Source organism: Bos taurus, chromosome 14 (assembly GCF_002263795.3).
Source record: "Bos taurus isolate L1 Dominette 01449 registration number 42190680 breed Hereford chromosome 14, ARS-UCD2.0, whole genome shotgun sequence".
Lineage (NCBI taxonomy): Eukaryota > Metazoa > Chordata > Mammalia > Artiodactyla > Bovidae > Bos > Bos taurus.
Window position 1 is genome coordinate 69,447,380 of NC_037341.1, and position 23,485 is coordinate 69,470,864.

General features: G+C 39.4%; 2 protein-coding genes across 3 annotated transcripts in view; one reads left to right on the forward strand and one right to left on the reverse strand.

Moving 5' to 3' along the window:
• The first annotated feature begins 795 nt into the window (after positions 1-795).
• On the forward strand, positions 796-13,457 carry CCNE2 (cyclin E2). 2 transcript variants are annotated; one of them, XM_025001683.2, is made up of 12 exons: positions 796-830; positions 1,854-1,893; positions 1,990-2,086; positions 2,167-2,220; positions 3,140-3,291; positions 4,198-4,333; positions 6,432-6,578; positions 7,691-7,786; positions 9,456-9,590; positions 10,592-10,703; positions 11,397-11,554; positions 11,951-13,457. In XM_025001683.2, exons 2-12 carry the CDS (start codon positions 1,880-1,882, stop codon positions 12,062-12,064), a joined length of 1,215 nt encoding a protein of 404 aa, XP_024857451.1. In that variant the 5' UTR covers positions 796-830; positions 1,854-1,879; the 3' UTR covers positions 12,065-13,457.
• Positions 13,383-23,485, reverse strand: part of INTS8 (integrator complex subunit 8) — a 44,889-nt gene continuing 34,786 nt past the window's right edge. Inside the window, 7 exon segments of the mRNA NM_001102556.1 lie at positions 13,383-13,582; positions 16,200-16,243; positions 16,414-16,478; positions 16,553-16,626; positions 18,882-18,932; positions 19,678-19,781; positions 21,047-21,165. Coding sequence (NP_001096026.1) covers positions 13,466-13,582; positions 16,200-16,243; positions 16,414-16,478; positions 16,553-16,626; positions 18,882-18,932; positions 19,678-19,781; positions 21,047-21,165 — 574 coding nt within the window. The 3' untranslated portion in view covers positions 13,383-13,465.

Genomic DNA, 23,485 nt, shown 5'->3' on the forward strand with positions numbered 1-23,485 from the left:
AGACAGGCATCCCTGAGCGTGGCCGTCGTGGGGCTCCAGGGGTCCCAGCAGGCCTGGGTGGGGCGCGCGGCGACACACGCGGTCCGCGGCGCGCCGCGCTGTGTTTACATTCCGCAGCAGCTCCACGTTGTGCCGCCATCCCCGCCTCCCATTGGCCAGCTCGCCAGGCGGTTCCACGCTGTGCCGCCGTCCCCGCCTCCCATTGGCCAGCTCGCCAGTCCCCCTGGTGCCGCGCTCCGCCCGCAGGGGGCGGGCCCTTCGTGTCCTCGCGTCTCCTTAGAAAACCCGGGTTCCTGGAGGCCTAGGCGGGACAGCCAGCCTGCGCCACAGGATGGCCACTTCCTAGCCGCTCTGTGCCTCCCGCCCCCCACCCCCCACCCCCGAGCCACCTCCACAGTGCCGTACGCCGGGGCCGGGGGCTGCGGCCTGACACCCCCGGTCTTCGAGAGTTGAGAGAGGAGGGAGGGAACAGAAACGTACTGGCGGGAGATGACGAAATCGAGCGGCGGGGAGCAGGGCTGAGGCGGCGGCGGAGGAGCGGAGCCCTCTTGAGAGGGTCTCTCCTGCCGCCGCGCCGCGCGGGCAGGGGAAGGGCAGGGGGCCGCGGTGAGCCAGCCCTGTGGGCCCTCGAGCCGGGCGGGCGCGGACGGAGGCCAGGGTGCGGCGCGGCGCGCGCCGGCGGGTGGCGGGCGCGCGGGGGAGGGGAGCGCGCTGTACGGAGGTGTCAGTCTGCGACGCATGCGCGCGGGGCGGGCCCGGCCCGGCCTATATATTGGGTTGGCGCCGGCGCCAGCTGAGAGCCGAGCGGTAGCGGGTCTGGCGGTGAGGAGGTGCCGGGCGCAGGGCGGGATGCGGGAGGAAAGAAACCCCCCCACCCCTACCCAACTCCTCACCCCCGGGTCGATCCATCTCGCGGGCGGGAGCCTGGGGGGCAGGGAAAGCGGGCAGGGCTGAGAAGCAGGCGTCTGGGGACGCCGGGTTCCCGCGTTCCGCGTCCCTGTCAGGACCCTTGGCAGGGGACCTGGGAGGTGGCAGGGGATGGAGGGCTGCCCCTAAGCGGGAGGCCCGCGGAGCAGCCCCTCCATCTCGGGGCTTCTCTGTGCCGCCCCCATTGGGGGACCTATCCCCTCAGAAGAGAGGGTTGAGGGTCAGGATCTCCTTCACGGGGAGAAAAGTTCCCAGAGCCGACCGGTTTCCCCACACCACCCCGCGTTCTACCCCACCCCCACCCCCACTTTTTAAATGGAACTGCCTTTTCTTCGTCCTCATCTCCCATCTGGAGTCGGGGTCGCAGTGCCCCTCCAGGCGGTGGGCAGGGGCCGGCGGGGCCGGGAAGGAGGGAAAGGAGACTGAAGGACGTGACACAAGTTCCCTCCGCCCCCTGCTCCCCCGCCACCGCCGCTCTCCAAATTGGCGCGGAACCGGCTTCTCCTCAGAGTCTCGCCTCCAACAACCCCCCCTCTCCCCGCGGCTTGTGCAGGGTGGGAGGTGGGGGAAAGTGGGGACGCTGCCCAGGCCCCGCTCGGAGTGGGGGGTGGGGGTCCGAGGGAGAGGGGTGCAGGACGCAGAAAAGATCCCATCTGCTTCCCTGCGCGTTCTGAGTGGCTCTGAGGGAGCTTTGCAAAATGTGTTTTGAAGACACTCCCGTCCGGGCTGTACCTTGAGTTGAGGGAATACAGGCATGTGTCTAATAAATCATGCGCTAATACAGTGCAGAAGTCATCGGGGTAAAATGGCTCGGGTCATCTCCTGAGGAACCTAGGTGTACGCCTCTCACTGGCACTTGGAGTATGTATGACCACGTATTTGACTCTGGTTTTTCCTCCCCCCCCCCCCCCCCCCCCCCCCCCCAGAGGTTTCCTTCACCTGAAAGAAGAGAATGTCAAGACGCAGGTAACATTACTTATCTTGAAAATATGTTTCAAAGTTAGTTGCTGCCTTTGAGACGAATCACTTTCTAATTAAACTTCCTTCTTAAAAACTCTATAGTAGCCGTTTACAAGCTAAACAGCAGCCCCAGGCCAGTCAGACGGATTCCCCGCAAGAAGCCCAGATAATTCAGGCCAAGAAGAGGAAAACGGCCCAGGTGAGTTAAGGAGGGGAAGAGAGGAGAGAGAAAATTCCTTGCTGGGACCTTAGTGTAACCATGACTTTTTTATTTTCCAGGATGTCAAAAAAAGAAAAGAGGAGGTCACCAAGAAACATCAGTATGAAATAAGGGTAATGCAGAACTGGGCAGGGTTTGGGGGACACAAATGCGGGACAAAAGTAAAATTGTGTTATTGCTTTGACGTAGGAAGATTCCTCTGACACTTTTAATGCCCCTAGGGGTCAGCAGGAAGGCGCTTGTCTTTGGGTGGTTTTTATGTCCCTGAATCCTACTACAGCTGCAGAGTAAGTTTGCCTTGACGCAGCTGGTTCCTCTTTGTAAATCCCTCCCTCTAGGAGCTGCCTGGTGCACCAGGGCCCGCCTAATCTGTCCAATGTAGTGCTCTTTGTTCCCTCTCTGACTATAGTGGAGGGTCCTAATAGTGCTCCTAGGGCATAAATAGGATGTAAAGTCGGTGGCAGACTGGCACCCAGCCCTTTGCTATCTACTCTGCCTATGTGTTGTACAGAAAACACTGTAGAAATAGTGGTTCTCTTTGAAGCCAGCAGTGACAGGAGAAAGGGCCCTTTAGATATTTAAGTAATTGTTTCTACTTTCAAGGTTCTGCCTTCCTGTATTCTAAAGTTTAAGGCCTGGAACAGGCCTTAAAGGAGTGGAGAGAGTGGGGAAGTGCCCTGGACACTATTGCTAAATATAGAGGGAGAATTTTATAATATTGAAAGTGGTATTTGACTACAGATGCGTTTTGTTGTTCTCCTCTCCCTCAATACTTAATGTCTTGTATTTCCAGAATTGTAATTTGTTGTCTAAAACATCCTGTTACTATTTATGAACACTGATATGAGTTATAGGGCTATTAAATATGAATGTCAGCTTAAATTAACTAGACTGTCAGCACTGTTAGCTAATGATGGTGTTTGGGGGAAACTATAGACTGTTTAGAAGTATTAGCTTTCATTTAGAAAAGATCTCAGACAAATGCTGGTTTCTTACTGTACAAATATATTCTTTTTTTTTTTTAAATAACAGAATTGTTGGCCGCCTGTATTATCAGGGGGGATCAGTCCTTGCATTATCATTGAAACACCCCACAAAGAAATAGGAACAAGTGACTTCTCCAGATTTACAAATTACAGATTTAAAAATCTTTTTATTAATCCTTCACCTTTACCTGATTTAAGGTAAGAAAAATTTCAATAATTTAATGTCAAAGATTAAGATTTACTGATGTGATATATGGTGCTATTTTGAGGGTTTTTTTGCCTTCATTATAAGATATAAAAACTTGTAAAAACTGCTTATTTTAAAACTAGTCTTTAAGCATATGTTTTCTGGCAGTAGTCCTATTGCAGATGACATAGGTATTTAAAACATTGATTGTGTAACATTATTTTCATTGCTTGCTGAAGACTGTAAGCCTTATCAGAACTGAATCACCTTTTTAATAGAGTTTAAGTAATTTATGTACATTGTTAAGTTGAAGTATTTTAACATGTACAGCATTTTTGATAGATTAGCTCCTCTTATTTCTTACCAAGATTAGTTATTAAGGTCTATACTTTTTTATAGTTAATGAGTAAGAGGTACAGCTTATATAAAATATGTAGTAATTTATACTTGGCTTTAATAAGCAAATTAATGGACTCAGATGTTTAAACTCACCCATCTTCCTTTTGTCCTGTCCCACCTAATTCCCACTGCAGGGTACTGACAATCTGTTTGGAGGTGATTGAGACTATCTCTACTGGGATCATAGGTTCTAAATATTTACTTTTTTAGTATTATTCTCGATAAGACACAGTTATCTTAAATCGGTGCCTTGGTAAAATATAAGTAAATGGGGACTAGAAGGCCTTCTTGCTGCTGCTGCTAAGTCATTCTTGAAATCTGTCAATTTAGATTACCATAGTCCAAGTTCTTTGTATAATTTCATGTTAAATAAATGGTTTCTTAAAGTAGCAATTTTTCCTAATTTAAGAGCTGTTCCTTCCAAATTCTAATTCAGTGTTTGGAAGTTCAGTTTACTCAGTGTGAAACAGGTAGCTGTATATTATGTAGATCACACCATATTTTTCGCCTTTCCATAGCTGGGGATGTTCACAAGATGTTTGGCTAAACATGTTAAAAAAAGAGACCAGATATGTTCACGACAAACATTTTGAAGTTCTGCATTCTGAGTTGGAACCACAGATGAGGTCAATACTTCTAGACTGGCTTTTAGAGGTATGTTCTAGCAGTACAAATTTCCTTTTTCTCTGTATGATGGGAAAGTATTTAAACATAATATGCTTTCCATGTGCCCTAATGGTATATTACCTATTGCCAGGAGCCCTTTTGTTGTTGTTGTTTAGTGCTTATTTGGCTGTACATGGTCTTAGTTGTGGCATGTAGATCTTCAGTTGCAGTACATGAACTCTTAGTTGCAGCATGTGGGACCTAGTTCCCTCAAATCCCTGCATTGGGAGCACAGAGTCTTAACCATTGGACCACCAGGAAAGACCCCAGGAAGCATTTTTTGGGTGCTGTTCACCAGCCGATGATACCAAATGATAAGAGTAAAATCTTGACACAGCCACTATATCCCATACAACCCAAACACCATTTAGAAATCCTGGTATCTGAGTATTGCTGCGTACTAGGCACTGTTCTAGGTGCCAAGGATACTCGAGATGAACAGAATTTGACAAGGTTTTGAATTCTTTCGTGCAAAGTGAAAAGCCAGGACTAGGCTTCAGACCTCAGAAGTCCTTCATCACCAAAATCAAATTATGATTTGGAATCCTAATTTCTATATCCTAAATGATAAGGAGGCTTTTAATATCCAGTAGCCCTAAGCCCTCAAGACTCCGTGTAACTTCCTTTTATTATATTCCTCTGTTCATTTCAGAAATAAACTGTACCATTAAAGAAATAATTAGTGATCCAGAAGTCCCTAAAAATCTGTGCCAGAATGTTTATGCTCTTTTAGGCCCCATATCCTTTCTGGATAATAATTCTGAAAGAATCTCAAATTATTATTGAGAAAATGATTACCTGTATTGATAACAAACTGATTTTCCCACAATCCTTGGATATTTGCTCTGTAATTTCCCCGTTTTGTATAGAGACGGTGATCTTTAAGGGAGAAGTACCACATGGCAGAATAGATCTCAGAAGCTATCAGAAAAGTTCTTACGAGTACAAAATGTTGTCCTTCTGAATCTGGTCATCTTATTCCTTATTCTGACTAGAAGGGAAGATTATATTTCAATCATATGTGTACAAGACTGTAGTTGATTTCTGACTTTTTCTGAATATCTATTGATCATGAATGCAACTTTTCAGCATAATTTGTTGATTTTATTTTTCCTTTTTATATTAAATTGATTTTTATTCAGTGGTTGTCTTATCAAATTTATCCCTATTTTCCCTTAAATATATGATTACATATACAAAACCAAATAGAAGATAGTAAGTCAAATCCAGCAGAGCACTAATCTCTACTCTGTCTTAGTATATTCTTTCAGTCTAGGAATGCAAAAATGGTTCAACATTTGAAACTCTATTTATAGTTTAAGGAAGAAAAATCATAAGGTTATATATCATGGATGTAAAAGGTATTTTTTGAAATTCAATATACATTCCTGATTTTAAAATGTGTAATTAACTAGGAATACATTTCCTTACCACGTTAAATGTTTATTAGAAACACGTTGATGTCTATCCCTGTTTCCTCCCTACTTCATGAAATTATTTTGAGAATTAAAAGCTTTCCCTATATTGTGGAAATGACAGATACTACTTATTAGTGATAGTAATAGTGTAACACTAGGGGAACTCCCATTACAGTCAGAAACAAGGAATACAATAAAAATTTTGACTATCACCAATGTTATCCATTTCAGTTTTCTTCTTTACTTCTTAAATGAGGTAAGAACATTGAAGAAACACCGCTGTCATTTTGTAGTTAAATGTATATCTAGAATGATGAAAGGAATCACTTGGAACTATCAGAAGACAAACTAAGCATCATGAAAACACCCACTCATTTATCATCAATAAAAATTAAATAGGAAAAAAGTTCTTATCAATAGTTAGCAAAATGTACCTGGAATAAACACATTAAATCCATGTGGGAAAAAAGCCTATGAAACTAATTAAGAGTCAGTGAGGATGGTAATAGATTTATTTATCCTGTTAGCACATGTTAATTTTTTCCTGCATTTGTGATTTGGTATCCTAAAAAAGTTGGGTTTCAGAAAACTCTTTAGTATGCTAAGAGGAACTTTGTAATTTGGAGAAATTAATGGAATAATATTTAAATGTTTGGATTCTTGTCTAGGTATGTGAAGTATACACACTTCATAGGGAAACATTTTATCTTGCACAAGACTTTTTTGATAGATTTATGTTGACACAAAAGGATATAAATAAAAATATGCTTCAACTGATTGGAATTACCTCATTATTCATTGCTTCCAAACTTGAGGTAAGCTCTCAGAGTTTATCCCTAGATATATTTACCCCAAACTCTTAAATTATAAGCCTCTGGTTTGATTCTGGAACTAGAATCTAGGTGAAATGTTCCATGACTCACTGTGCCAAACAAAACCACCAATGCTGTCTCTATATACCTAGTTATGGTGCTTGGATTCAACAGAATGGTCTCTGAAACCTACTTAACCAATCAAATGCAATAAATGCTATGTTCAGTTAGAATAATGATCTAAATTCAGCCTAATATTTCTGTATCTGATAATAGTGCCAGGGTAGAAGGAAATAACTTTTCTGCCTGAAATCTTTTTTCACATAGTTTCAATCTACTTTTCTTAAGTTCAACACAGATCATTAGTAATTTCATCTTATGTTTTCAAAGCCTGTACAGTTTTGAGAATACGGGAGGGACTGAATCATGCATTAATTTCCTTAAGTGTATTTTTCTTCCACATTTTGTCTTTTGAGGTTTACAGGCTATCCCCAAATTTTACAAGTTTATATTTTCAGTATCTCCTTACCTGGAATAATACTCTATGTTTCAAATATTTTTCTAGACTTAATCTTGATCTTTAGCCTGTTCTCACCTGTGGCAGGCATCTCTTCTACTCCTCTGATCATTCTGGTTCTTGTTCTCTGAACTGTTAAGACAGATCTGTCATCAACAAACTGCACAAATTATTGTTTGACTAACCATACTTTTGTACTAGAGTAAGGTTAACATTTTAAGTTTCTAGACTTTGTTGAGTATCCTGTTTTAGTCTAGTATGCTAGGCAGTCCTAAAACAAGTTTGGCTTTCTGTTTTAACCAGTCACTGAAATCACTGGTTAAAATACTCTAATTGTTTATTAACTAAGATTTTAAATCAGTTCTATAAAAATCTTTCAATCAATACAAGTTGGCTAATTTAGATACCTAGATATGAAAAATATCATTAAATGTAAGGTTGCTTTGGCCATCATAGAATTATTTTATAAAGATTTATAATCACTTTGTGAAGCTCTCTTTTAAAAACGAAGCCTAGATGTGGTTTGTGTATGTGTATATATGTGGTTTGTTTTAGTCTGTCTCAACTGTGCTTGATATTAATTAAATCCATTTTAAAGGAAATCTACGCTCCTAAGCTCCAAGAGTTTGCTTATGTCACTGATGGTGCTTGCAGTGAAGAGGATATCTTAAGGATGGAACTTGCTATATTAAAGGTAATAATATCTTTATCATTTCTACTTGCAATTTAGTAACTGTAGTTTACTAAATCTCAAAGACTACAATGTAAGTATTGAAAACTGAGGTTTTAGTATTAGGATCCAGTTCTAAGATAGGAGAGGAATTTGCTTAACCTGTAAACTATTTTTCTGCATCTTTTAAATTTCCCTATATTGAGAATATTATTTGTTAATTTAAAAGTGTTTAACAACATTTTTAAAACTTATAGGTAGCACACTATGTGTACTAAATGAATCTCAACAATGATTCTCAAATCTTAGTTGTTTTTCCACTTCCAGCAGATAGAGAATGAGAAATATTTTACTGCCTTTATTTCTTCTCTATATGTATGGCAAGAGCTATTACTAGAAGGGTAGGGGAGAGAAGCATAAAGGTGTTTAATTGGGCCTTGAATTAGAAATTAAAGGGTGAATGTTAGCTACTAGAAAGTATGTTATGAAATTTGAGCATCATGGCTTTATAAATAGGACACAGAGGAGAACACAGTATAACTTTCATTTGTAAGTTATCTATAAACTATATGCATTAAAATATAAATTACAAATTTGTTGTAAAATATTTATAAACATTCAGATTGATAGCTCTATGTTAGAATGTGATCTTGTTGGCATGCTGATACTGTTCTTTTTAAAAAAATATTATTGAAGTGTAGTTGATTTTCAAATGTTGCTAGTTTTAGCTGTATAGCAAAGGTGATTCAGCTTTATATATATACAGACACACACGTTCATATTATTTTTCAGATTTTCTCCCATTGTAGGTTATTGTATTAGTATAGTTCTGATATGTTCTAATAATAAAGTTATCTAGATTCAGACTTCAAGTATAGTGTATGCATACATGTATGCTAAGTCACTTTAGTAATGTCCAACTCTTTGCAACCCTATGGACTGTAGCCTGCCAGGCTCCTCTGTCCATGAGATTCTCCAGGCAAGAATACTAGAGTGGGTCGCCACGCCCTCCTCCAGGGGATCTTCCCAACCCAGGTCTCTTGCATCTCCTGCATTGGCAGGTGGGTTTTTTACCACTAGCACCACCTAGGAAGCCCGAAGTACACTATAAGAAGGATATATAAAGAGACGATGGAATTCTCTGGGTGGTCCTACAGGCATTAAGACTCTCTGTTCTATCCTAACTATTGTAGACTTATAGGTAAAGTCCCAGGGCTTCGTGGAGGGAAAGATATCATAAATTAGGATTTGTCTTTTTTTTTTTAACTTTTACACTTTGAATAGAAGCCACTGGAGATCACAGAAAGAAAGAAAAAGTGTAGAATCAATTCTTTGAAGATTTGAATGGAATTAGCTGTGGAGTCATTGAATGCAATTAAAAGGGCAGTTTCAATAAAATAGAGAACACTTTTGGAAGACAAGGGGCTGCAGGAAATGAGAAAAATAGGAATGAAAAATAGGCCCAATGAACTTTGTAAATAAAGATAACTGGAGTATAATAAAGGAGTCTATATCAGTAATAGACTAAAACACAAGCCACTTTAGATGGTAAGATACCTATAAATATTTCCATTAAAATAAGAAGAAATAAGCCTAAAGAAAGTTTCTTAAAACAGCTATTTAAGGAACTATCCATATAATGTGGTGTATATATAACTACACTTATTAACAGGCATTTTAATTTCATTAACAGGCTTTAAAATGGGAACTTTGTCCTGTAACGGTCATCTCCTGGCTAAATCTTTTCCTCCAAGTTGATGCTCTTAAAGATGCTCCTAAAGTTCTTCTACCTCAGTATTCTCAGGAAAAGTTCATTCAAATTGCTCAGGTATTGATATTTTTATTGTTTATATGCTAATGTTATTAATTACAGGTTTTGTTTAGTGTATTTCTTTAGTGTTAAATAGGCTATACAACAAAATGACAGCATACTGAATTAAATTCACTCCTTAACTGACTAGAACAAAGCTCCTGATGCATAAAATTCTGTCCCAGTATTTACATTGCTAACTGAAAATTGTAGAAAAGTTTTTAAACTTGAGTTTAAATACATCATGAGCACTTTTCACCAGGAGTATGAATGAGGTAAGACAGTTAAATACCTTTTTGATTTAACAGAGAAATATTTTTTGGCCAGTTGTTTCAGGTTTTAAATGGTATAAAATTATTGCAATATAATTATCGTACCATCTTGTATTTGAATATACATGGAATCTACTTTACATATTGGAATTAAAATCACCTAATTTAGTTATACCATTGTTTAAAAATTTAAGTTTAAACTTTCCTAGGCCAGTGTGTAATAAATATTCTAAGGAAGTACAGGAGGAGGGTACTATTCTTTCCTGCCTGCTTCTCATAAGTAGAATAATCAGAACTATAAAGGTCTGACTTCTTAAAGACCTTTTCTAGGCCTTAACTCTCTAGCAGCTCCCTTTTTAAAAACATGAGGGAAAGACAGTCCTCATTTCATATTTTTTGTGTTCTGAAATACTGGAGTTCCACAGAAAATACTTTCTCACTTATCTTTGTAAATCCTGTTTCCTATATCTAGAACATTCTCTCTCTGGCTACCTCCTCTGTTAAGACTGATTTAAGCAGAGTCTTCCCTGCTCTGGATCAGGGCACTATAGGATATGCATGCTACATTGTAACAGTCCTTTACTTGTCTGTTAACAAGACTGGAACTTCCTTTGGATGGCGGTTTATTTCTCTTTGGATGCCTGCAGTTTTAGCAATTCTTGGCTTATGGTCCACATCATAAGCACTCTAACATGCTAGCTGTCTGATGACATGTGGTACTCCTTCTTACACTTTTTCCTCTGTTAGCTTTTAGATCTGTGTATTTTAGCCATCGATTCATTAGAGTTCCAGTACAGAATACTGGCTGCTGCTGCCTTATGCCACTTTACCTCTATTGAAGTGGTTAAGAAAGCCTCAGGTAAGACCGTGCTTTTTGTTCTTTTCTTACCAATTTACAACTCTTGAAGGGACTATTTATGAACTTAGCATCCTGCTAAACAAGACTTTAAAATTTTAATGGAAAAAAGCAGTTTAGCAATTATCTTCCCTTCTATTATAAGTAGTTTCTAATCCAGTGTATATCCACAAGTAAAAATTAAGGTTGGGACGTCCCTCGTGGTTCAATGGCTAAGATTCCACGTTCCTGATGCAGGGGCCCAGATGCCTCCCTGGTCAGGGATCTAGATCCCACATGCTGCAACTAAGACCCGGGGCAGCCAAATAAGTAAATATTTTATTTAAAAATGAAGTCAAATGGAATTTAAATCCATTTGAAGTTAGTCAGTGTGATTACAGCTCTGCCTTAAGTTTTTGGGTTTTGACAGTTTCAATTCCCTATGTAGCATGTACTGGAAAAAGCTCAAAGTCTTTTTCTCCCTCAAAATAGTCACATTATAAACAGTTTAAGAGGAATAATCTGTTTTGACTTGCTAAACTTGTTGATTTTGGTTTATTTTATGTGCTTGTTTTGGTTTCCTTTTTACATGAGTTTTTAATTAACTTGAAATTTTGAAGCACAAGCAAATACAGTAATCATGTTTCTGATATAACAGAAACATATGTATGTATTTTTCTAATGATACATGTATTTTTCTAACTTTTCTTTATCTAGGTTTGGAATGGGACAACATTTCTGAATGTGTAGACTGGATGGTACCTTTTGTCAGTGTAGTAAAAAGTACTAGCCCAGCGAAGCTTAAGATTTTTAAGAAGATTTCTATGGAAGACAGACACAACATACAGACACATACAAATTATCTGGCTATGCTGGTATGTTTCTTTTATTTTTTGGTCTATTTGATAAGGCATTGAAACTGACAGTAAGGATACTAATGGAATATTTCAGGCAGTTATATAAGATAGTAAGGGGATAGACAGTTCCAGTGAGGACATTGATTTCAAATGTAGAAAACCTAATAAAAATTAGCTTTGAAGTCCAATCAAGATTTGTTAAGTGTCTCAAGATAATACCCGTACTCCAGCTATTTTAAAAATACCTGGTCGCAGGCAGTTAATATTGTTGAACCTCTAGAATATAACTAGTCACAGTTGTAAAGACATAAAGAGACCATTACATTAAGCCTAAGAGTCTGGTTTGACTTTGTTTTATCATATCAATGCTTTATCTTAGCTGTTAATCTCTACATGATTTCTTCACATGTATAGGATGAAGTAAATTATGTAAACACCTTCAGAAAGGAGGGACAGTTGTCACCAGTGTGCAATGGAGGCATTATGACACCACCGAAGAGCACTGAAAAACCACCAGGAAAACACTAAGGAAGTTAACTGAGCAAACAACTTGGAACTGATGAAGTGCTGCACAGCACCTCATGGAACTTAACTACTTACGTTTTACAGGAAAATAGTGCTGTGACTGTCCTGCCAATTCCCAAGTTTCACTGCCATTCTTTGATTTAAAAACCACTTAAAATTGGCACTAAGGAGGAAATGTATTTAATTCCCATGTTAGCTGTTTAAAGAAACAGCAGTACTTGTTTACAAAGATGACTTCATTCCCAATACTGGCTGGATAAAAGCCAGCCACGATTTATGCCATAACAAGTCTTTTGACCCAGTGTTGCTATGTTTATCTTGATAAACTAGGAATTTCATCATTGGAATTTTCAACTAGATAACTGTTACCTTAAAGGGTGTATTAAATGATACAGTACTTTGAATCTAGTTTTTAGATTCTCAAAATTTATAAACTCTTAACTAGTGCAATTTGGTTCTTGAAAATAAAATTTAAACTTGTTTACAAAGGTTTAGTTTTGTAATAAGGTGACTAATTTATCTATAGCTGCTTTAGCAAGCAAGCTATTATAAAACTTGAATTTTTAAAAAATGGTGAACTTTAATCTGTTTGACTATTTTTATTTGCCTTGCTATATGTAACATTTTTAACCAGTAAAGCTTAGATGAACATGGTGTTTAAACTGTACTCTGAACAGTGGGAATACCAAAGAAGTTATAAACAAGATAAATGCTGTGGCTCCTACTTGGGGCTTTGACATAAAGTTTGCTTTATAATAACTCTTTGTACATCACAATTGGGGCGAAAAACTTAAGTACCCTTTCAAACTATTTATATGAAAAGTCACTTTATTACTCTAAAAAAAATCTTTAGGGTTATCTTAATTTAGTGTGACTAAGGCTTTATTTATATTTGCAAAACTGCTAAGGTCCTTTTCAAATTCTTACATTATGAGTTAAGGACAGTGTCAAAGTGATAAAGCTTAACACTTGACCTAAACTTCTATTTTCTTAAGGCAGAAAAGCAGTAAATGTATACTGACTCCTAGAAATCTATTTATTTAAAAAAGCAACAAAACCTTGACATAGAACTTACTGTATATAGCTACTCTTAAATATTCTAGTTTTTTTAAAAATGAAATGTCAGCCTCAAAAGTAGATTAGAAAATTATCCTAGATTTACTAGTTTATTGTTATTGAACATGTGACTCTTTTTCCTTGGAAGAAATTATAAATTTAAGCTATTGTTATGGTATGAAGTCTTCTGTATAGTTTTCCTTTTTAAACTAATATGTTTCAGTATTCTGTCTGAAAAGAAAACGCCACTAAATATGTACATATGTATTATATAAACTTAATCTTTTAATACTGTTTATTTTTAGCCCATCATTTAAAAAATAAAAGTTAAAAATTGTAACTAACTGCTTAAAAGTAAAGTTTCGCCATTGCTTGGAGAAACTTTTTTTTCCTTCTCTGCGCTGCCAGCTGTAACACTTCTTCTGGGTTGCTCGCATTCAGTTCTGTCTGGCCGATGGCTTTGATCTTCCAAAACAGAAAAGTGATGTTGTTAGAGGTCTGGTCAAAAACAAAGCTTTGCTAGTATACATAATATAAAACTACCTATTTGCTAACAACAATAACTGAACCTCTAATTGTAGATGCTAAGAGGTGTAGAAGAAATTAAGACTGGAAGCACTCAAGGAAAAGACCAATTACTATAGTTTGTGGAATTATATTCAGAATATTAAGTAAATTCATTTAAGTTTATCTGACTAAAAATATCACTAAATAAAGTCTGCATGTAATCTGACATATTTTTAAAAGATTCTAAAAAATAATTCAAAAAAATAAAAATTCATGTTTGGGGGCTTCACTTTCTATATATATGTAAAAATAGCTAGTTGCTCAGCACTAAATATAGTGACCCATCTCTTTCATGATTAGAAAGAAATACTTCAGCCTGATAAAAATCTATAGTAGCATTCTGCCATGGAATGTTTTGTGAGAGCATGTTTTAAGATCTTAAAATTACTTTTAAAGAAGTTCTAAGTTTTTTTTTAAAAAAAAACAACAGACTATTTGAAAGGTAGCCTGAAGGAAGCCAAGACTATTCAGAAATGATCATCAGGTTAGTGGGTAGGAGGACTTGCTAATAATGCTATTTCAATATGAAAGAATGCACGTGAAAAAACCTAGTAGTGGGGAATAACTAGAGTTATTTCGAACAAAATATCCTGAAGACAACTGGCTAAATAAGTCCAAAGTATAAGACAGAAATCGGACAGAGAACAAACTTACGGATAACAGTGTGGGGGGGATGAATTTGGAGACTGGGACTCACATATATACACTACCGCATATAAAAAAAAATAAGAACCTACTGAATACTTAATAGGGCAAAAATCTAAAATATTCCCTAAAAAGAAGGCAGACCGCTGACTACTGGCAGGTGGACAAAAGAAATCAGGGGCCAACTAAGGCTGCAGGCCATGGAGTACACAAGCCAGTGTCTGCGGTACTCCAGGCCAGTAGGAAAGAAGGCAGGTTGGGAAAGGGTTGACAGACTGGGGACTTGGTCATGAAACTTGAACATCTCATGATCATGAGAAATATGAAAGTCAACAGGTAAGAAAGGGACGGATTACTGGCAGATCTTAATAGAGTAACTCTGTCAAAAGGCCTGGCTATGGATACTGGAGGTTGATGAAGAATAAGGGGACAATGAAACTTGGAATGTTGGGGAGCTGGATAAGTCGATTATACATCTTTTGATGCATGCAGAGGAACAACTAGGTTAGCGTTTAGGTGAGCTAATGAGGTAGGTTTAAGCTTCCAAGAAGGGGCTTAAAAAATGATACAAGTAGAGGTAATCTGGAAATCTCATCAGGGTACTGAGAAATTTTCAGCATTACCTTCCAACGCTGGTTAAGTTGTAAATGAAACAATGAGTAGCTTCCAATAAAGTGGAACTGGCACTACATTCCTTGCCTTTCTCTTTTTTTTTTTAAAGATGCTGTTGTCACTCTGTGGCCTCTAAATAATGGCCATACAGTTTAGTCCAAATAGAAAGCTTTAAAATATCAACAACCTCAGATACACAGATGATACCGTTCTAATGGCAGAAAGTGAAGAGGAACTAGATGGCCTCTTGAGGGTGAAAGAGGAGAGTGAAAAAGCCAGCTTAAAACTCAACATTCAAAAAACTAACATCATATCTGATCCCAACACTTCAGGGCAAACAGAAGGGGAAAACACGGAAGCAGTGAAATTTCATTTTCTTGGGCTCCAAAATTACTGTGGATGGTGACTGCAGCCACGAAATTAAAAGACCCTTCCTTCTTGGAAAGAAAGCTATGACAAACCTGGGCAATGTATTAAAAAGCGGAGACATCACTTTGCCAACAAAGGTCCTCATAGCCAAAGCTGTGGTTTTTCCAATAGTCACATATGGATGTGAGAGTTGGACCATAAAGAAGGCTGAGCGCTGAAGAACTGATGCTTTCAAATTGTGATGCTGGAGAAGACTCTTGAGAGTCCCTTGGACTGCAAAGAGATCCAACCAGTCCATCCTAAAGGAAATCAACCCTGAATATTCATTGGAATGATGCTGAAGCTCTAGTACTTTGGCCACCTGATGGGAAGAGCTAACTCATTAGAAAAGACCCTGATGCTGGGAAAGACTGAAGACAAAAGGAGAAGGGGGCAGAGGATAAGATGATTGGATGGCATCACCGACTCAATGGACATGAACTTGAGCAAATTCCAGGAGACAGTGAAGGAGAGAGGAGCCTGGCACGCTGCAGTCCATGGGGTCGCAAAGAGTGGGACACAACTCAGCGACTGAACAACAACAGGAAAATAATGATTTCTAGGAAGGTGACAACTGAGGAGAACCTGAGCGAAGTTAAAAAAGAATGTTCCTGAAAGAGAAAATTTTACAGACACTTCGGTGGTGAATGTTCTTGGCATGCTCAAAGAATGGTAGGGGTACTGGGGTAGCAGAACTTAGCAAAGGGGAGTCGAGTGACTAGCTAGAGGTCAGGTCCCTCTCAACCTTGCAGACCACAGTAAGGACACCAACACTGTATAAGACAAGAAATAGTTTAGTATTAGGGAAATTAAGTATATCATTGAAGAACCAAAGCACAAAATAACTTACTGCAATTTGTCTTTTATCTGTTTCTCCTCTTTTATGATGAAGATCTAAATGAATCAGTTAAGAATAATAAATTTAATACTATTACATATCATGATATAGAGTCTCTGTTCTGTTCTTCATTTTTTATTTAGAAAATACACAATATTAAATACGTCTTTAATTTACAGAAAATGAACTGTTCTAGTAACACACACATATGTTAATGAAAGGATACAAGTCAAATATTCCAAAATGGTAACATCCCATATGTAGTCATAGTAGGAGTCCATTGCATCATGACTGAAAAACAGAATTCAGTTATTTAATCTTCCTTAAGCAGAAAATTTCAACTCTATTTTAAAAACCGTTCATACCTGTTTTGTTCCTGCAGTGATTTAAAGGCTGTTTTGTAGTCAATCTCTCTGAGGAACTGACATAAAATTGCCACCTACATAAACAAAGAATTAAAAATGGTTTCACATACTGAACGTATGGTTGCTGTGGGGAAGGGATAGTTAGGGATTTAGGGAAGGTCATGTACACACTGCTGTATTTAAAATGGATAACGAACTACCAAGGACCTAGTATACAGCACGTGGAACTCTGCTCGATGTTACGTGCCAGTCTGGACGGGTGGGGGCCTTAGGGGAGAATATATGTACAGCTGAGTCCCTTCACTGTTCACCTGAAGCACCACACCACTGTTAATCAGCTATACCCCAATACAAACTAAAAAGGTTAAAGTTTGGGAGAAAAATAATGACTCCTGGTTTTGCAGGGGTAGTTTTTAATGATTCTCATGTCCAGAATGTATGCTTTGTCGCTCAGTCGTGTCCAGCTCTTGGTGACCCCACAGTCTGTAGCCTGCCAGGCTCCTTCCATGGGATTCTCTAGGCAAGAATACTGGAGTGGGTTGCCATGCCCTCCTCCAGAGGATATTCCCAACGCAGGGACTGAATCCTACTCTCTGGCAGCAGGCGAATTCTTTACCATCTGAGCCACCAGGGAAGCCCTATGTTAAGAATATATTCTCTAACTTAAGAGGCCTTGCAGATCAGGCTGAATAAATCAGCTCGTATGTATGGAATCCATCCAATTTTAATGGTAAAAATCCTTACATGTGTCTGTCTGCCCAATATTTTCTTCACCAGTAACTTAAATCATAACATTTTTAGAGCTTTACCTGAATGAGAGGCTGGCAAAAAGCCGGTTTAGAAAATCAAAGGGAATAGAAAACTGACCAAAGTGTTAAATGTTCAAGGACATACATCCAATGGATGTTCCTCCAATTAGGCCTTTCACAGCTGGCAAGTACAGAAGCTCATTTGGGCAACATGTAAGCTGCCAGTCTGCTTAAGATTAAAGACAGATCCATTTCAACCAGGTATGTAGGTCATAATGCTGATCTCTTTCTTAAATATTTATAGAAATTTTAAAATTATTATTCACATACCAAAATATGAACCCTTTCAGAGTATAAAATTCAGTGCTTTTTACTATATTCACAAAATTGTACAACCATCACCACTATCTAATTCCAAAACATTTCATTCCCCTACCCCAGGGGAAAAACTCCATATCCATTAGCAGTCCCTCTCCAGTTCCCTCCCACCTCCTCTCCTGGTCTCTGACAACCAATAACCTACACTGACTCTACCCATTTGCTTATTCTGGACATTTCATATAAAGGGGATCATACAAAACAAAGCTTTTCGTAATCTGGCTGTTTTTTCACTCAACATAAAACATATAGGATTCATCTCTGTTGTAGCAAATATCAGTACTTCATCCCTGTTTGTGGCTGAATAATATTCCATGATATAAATCTACCAGATTTTGTTTATCCATTCATCAGCAGATGAGCATTTGGGTTGTTTCCACTTTTGTCTATTATGAATAATGAATGTGCTGTGCTACAAACATTTCACATATAAATCCTTTTGTGGATAAATGTTTTCAGCTTTGTTGGTTATATACTTATGAGTGAAACTGCTGGGTCATACAGTAGGGAATTTGATGTTTACTTTCTTGAGCAGGCAGCAAACTGTTTTCCAAAAAGGCTGCCCCACTGTATATTCCTACCAGCCACATGAGGGTTCTAATTTCTCCACAGCTTCACCAATACTTGTTTCTGTCTTTCAATTACTGCCTCCTCATATGTGTGAAGTGATATCTCATTGTGGTATTGATTTACGTTTCCCTAATGATTAATATGGAACTTCCCTGGTGGCTCAGATGGTAAAGAATCTGCCTGCAATGCAAGAGACCCAGGTTCAATCCTTGGGTCAGGAAGACCACTGGAGAAAGCAATGGTTATCCACTCCAATATTCTTGCCCAGAGAATCCCATGGAGAGAGGAGCCTGGCAAGCTATAGTCCATGGGGTCACAAAGAGTCAGACATGACTGAGAGACTAACACACACACAGTGATTAACGCACATATCTACTCTTAAATATTAGATATACTTGAGAATGGCTTTTCTATTTATAAGGTTCAAAGGCCAATGTTTTATAACCCACACTTTCATTTCGGTTAAAATTCTGTAAACTCTTAAAAAAAATTTAAAGATCATGCCAAATTCTTAAATGCCGTAAATTTAAGGAATTATGACATGGAAAATACTTCCCAGTGCAATGCCTTGTATTTACTATAAACTCTAACTTACAAGACAATAGACCAACATCATAATTTTATAAACTAACCTGTGTGTGGCAATTCAGCAAAGAACAGCACTTTATCATTCGTTTTATTACCTATAAAAACAAAATTCTCATTATTTTAAAAAACTAATTGATAAGAATTGTAACAAATGTTCCACTCTGACGTGGGATGTCAATCACCAGGTAGGTTGTACATGTGCAGGGATAGGAAGAATAGAAGAACTCTATTATTTTTCACTCAATTTTGTTGTGAATCTAAAACTGCTCTAAAAAACAGAACTTCTAATTTTAAAAACCTAATTATTAAAAGATTTTATATCCTATTTAAGTCATTATTGTAAGTATTAAAAAAATGCCATTTATTATATTATATTGGCAGCCTAAGCAGTAGAGCATATTGGGAGAAAATGAGTAAAATTTGAGATTGAAGAGACAGAATCAACATTAAAGGTTGAGTGGATATTGGTGGAAGGATTAGAAAAGAAAAAAGGATGACACTCAGGGTTTATGCTTGGTCAACTCAAAGGGCAAAACAAAGCTGACTAAAATTTCAGTGGGGGTTTATGTTTTTGTTCTGGTGTGGGAAGGTCATCAGGACAGACTGGTAGAGTAAGATGCCGAACCAGCCCTGGAGAGGTTGAGTTTGAGGTGTTTGGGAAATCAAATCAGCAATGGCTTTGGGCACGGGAACCATGAAGGCGGTCTGACCTGGAGCAATCAATCCATTTGGGAGTTACCACCACATTTATGGAAAAGAAGAAACTCAGGCAAAGTGAGGCCCAGGAAAAATAATGTTTTCAGACACTTCAGAAGAAAGCAAGCGCACAACAACTTTTACCTGGTCTGTATAAACATCTGGAGGCACAGCCTTGTTAAAGAAATCAGAGCACACAGCTCCCGCCTGAAGGTAATAGTGAAGAGCCGCTGAATACTGATTTGTTGCTTGAAGCAGAAAACAGAGATAAAGATTATCTGTCATTAAATATGCAGCTAAAAAGACAGGGCCTCTTTTGTGAAGGGTCAGGTATTATTACTTCATGTGCGACAAAGCAGATTCAAACCACAGACCTAGGGGTGACGCTTAGCCAGGGCAAGAATGAGAAAAATTGGCTTTATTATTTCAACCACTTTAAAGAAGCCCTATATATAGATTGTTTTCGATTAGCCAAAATTTTACCTCAGATTTCTTGTCAAACTTACTAGTGCAGAACTTAGTACTTGGAGGCATATATTTCCCAAATGCCTATACTAGAAACAGATCTTATTTTTCTGAGACAGTTTAGAATCAGAAAATTTACTCTGAATAAAGATATTAAGATCCTGAAAATAAATTCTTTGCAGGGCTACGGTAACCATAAGCATTAAAGTTGGCAATTATTGGGCTTCCCTGGTGGTCCAGTAGTTAAGATTGCGCCTTGCAATAATGCAGGGGACACCAGCTCCATCCTGGATCCACGAAGATCCCACATGCCTGGGAGCGACTACGCCCAGGCACCACACACCCACTGAGCCTGAGCTCTGGAACCTGCGGGTCACAGCGACTGAGCCCACGTGCAGCAACCACTGAAGCCCCCAGGCTCTGGAGCCTGTGCTGTTACAAAAGAAGCCCGCGCACTGCAACTGGAGAGCAGCCTCTGCTCTTTGCAAACAGAAAAGCCCTCAAACGGCAACGAGGCCCAGCACAGCCAAAAACAAAGACATATTTGTTAATTGGCCATTGTTTGTTTCAAAAATAATCCAGAAGAAAGCAAGGATGATGCAGGTGAGGGTACAGATGAAATAAGACTGGCCCTGAGTTAATTACTGCTAAAACTGGGTGGCAACAAATCTCTTCCCATGAACACAAATAATTATCGAGTGCCTGGACACATTTTAGAACCTTTAAAATAGCAATTGTGCAAACTAAATTTTAACCTCCTAAGAATGTTTTACCAACTTTTCAGATGATCACTTACTATGGGGGAAAAAAAAAAAAAAAAAAACAGAAAAAGGTGGTCAACATAAAATTAAAAACACCTGAATCAAAGATTCAGAAAAATGCATACATATAACAGTAACAATTACTCTCAATTTCATCTTGGAAGAAGATTTAGAGAATGTCAAAAACAAGACTCAAGTTTAATAAAGTACTGTAATAGTAAGTGTAACATATTTATTTTCACTTCTAGAAGAGCTACAAACACACAGCAGTGATACATGTCACTTACCAAAATAAATGTCCGCCTGAATAATTAACCAGGAGTGGTTGTTTGGGTTTATACTGAGGGCATACCGAACTAGCTCTTTCACTGTGATCGCTACAGCTTCAAAATCCACTGACTGGAGGCTACAGGAAAAACAATACACATAATTTAGGAGTCAACTTCACAAATCTATACACACATTTATTAAAACAAACAAACAAAAGAGTCAAAATTTAAGTGAACATAAATACAATGCTAAATATTACTAGCAGTAAATATTTTAAAACTATCAAAACAACTAAATCGGAGGACGTGTGATCAGCTAACTTTTTATATGGGGTTGAAAACAATCTGATTTTTGTTTCCTTTCCCCAAAATGCCAAAGAAGGTAAACCAGGCCACTCTAAGAGTATCTTTAAACATTTTACAACGTAAAGCACAAAAAGGTGGTAGGATATGACCCTATCTCCACTGTTTATGCATAACTTACAGGCAACAAAATTTTAAAGAGATACACTGAGAAAAATTTTCCAAATGATTTTTAAGTTCTATTATCTAGAGAAAGCTACAAAAACCAAGGGTTCAAACAACAACACTGCTATATGTGGCCTTAAATCCATCCTGTGGCTTCTTACGCCTCTGGATTAGATGTTTCACTGGGTTAGGGGCAAGATATGGCAAGTGTCATCTCGGCAATGCATTTGGAAGCAATGAGGAATCCAAAAAACGAGAGGGGAATGGAGCCAGCTGCTCTGAGCCTGGTTAAACCTGGAAATTCTGAGACACAGAATAAGACGACAGAAGTGTGAGGAGAAAAGCCAGGCCAGCACCCAGGAAACACAACCACAGCTCCTACCTCCCGGAAGCAGTGAGACCCAACGGTAGGGAAAACAGGCTTTTGATTCAGAAGCATACCACAGTTCAAGTCCCGGCTCTATCGTTTACGAGATGAACTTGGACAAGGACAATCTCTGTTGCCTGAGGAGCTAACTTTTACCACACTCCACCACTGTTCCCAGTGCAGTGGGGACAAGGACGATCTCTGTTGCCTGAGGAGCTAACTTTTACCACACTCCACCACTGTTCCCAGTGCAGTGGGGACAAGGACGATCTCTGTTGCCTGAGGAGCTAACTTTTACCACACTCCACCACTGTTCCCAGTGCAGTGGGGACAAGGACGATCTCTGTTGCCTGAGGAGCTAACTTTTACCACACTCCACCACTGTTCCCAGTGCAGTGGGAAAGTACCGTGGTGCTACTAGCAAACACCCAAACCGATCTGTTTCTGGCTGCTCTAGGTCTTCATTTTTGCAAGTGGCTTTATTTAGCTGCAGTGAGCAGGAACTGCTCTGGAGTCAAGGTGCGTGGGCTTCTCCTTGTGCTGGCTTCTCTTGCTGCTCTTGCAGGCCCCAGAGCACACAGGCTTTCAGCAGTTGCAGCTCGCAGGCTCAGTAGTTTTGGCACACCGGCTTAGTTGCCCTTGGCATTGGGGATCTTCCGGGACCAAGGAACCTTCCTGAACCTTGTCCCCGTGCACTGGCTGGCAGATTCTTAACCACTGGATCACCAGGGAACTCCCTGTGCTAAGTCACTTCAGTCATGTCCGACTCTTTGTGACCATACGGACTGAGCCTGCCAAGCTCCTCAGTCCATGGGATTCTCCAGGCAAGATTACTGGAGTGGATTGCCATGCCCTCCTCCAGAGGATCTTCCCAACCCAGGAGTCGAACCTGTGTCTCCTGTAGCTCCTGCATTGCAGGTACATTCCTTACTGCTGAGCCACCAGGGAAGCCTACAACTAATTTATTTATGATTATTTAAATAAGTTAAGGGCTTCCTTGGTGGCTCAGATGGTAAAGAATCTGCCTGCAATGCAGGAGATCTGGGTTGCAGGAGACCTGGTAAGTGGACAGGCTGGGCCTCAAGCTCTCTGAGTCTGGCTCGGAACCTCTATGACAAACCACTGCCTCATTTATAAACACACACTGAAAAAAATCAATCAGTACTTTATAATCTAAACTTAGGCTGAAGAAGTAACACCTAAGACTTATTATAACCAAAGGCAAACGGGGATTTCCCCAGCGCCCCAAAGCAGGGGACACGGGTTCTAGATCCCACATACCACAGCATAACTAAGCCTCCACGCCACAACTGGTGAGCCCGGGGCTCTGGAGCACACACTCTGCAACCAGAGCCCCCTCACCACTGGAGAAAGCCTGTGCACCGCAATGAAGACTCAGCATAGTCAAAAAAAACAAGCAGAATGATCTCTACCTGATTAATGGACTGCTATTTTACAAATTTTACATAAAAATATCTGCAGTTATTCGCTTCAGGAAGCACGGTGCTGCTTTGGGAACCAAGCCTTGTAAGTGTAGGCAAGGGTCACTCACCACTTGGGGTCCTCCAAAATCCCTGTCCGAGAGAGCTTCCCATCTCTGAGACTGTTTACCCACTTACTAC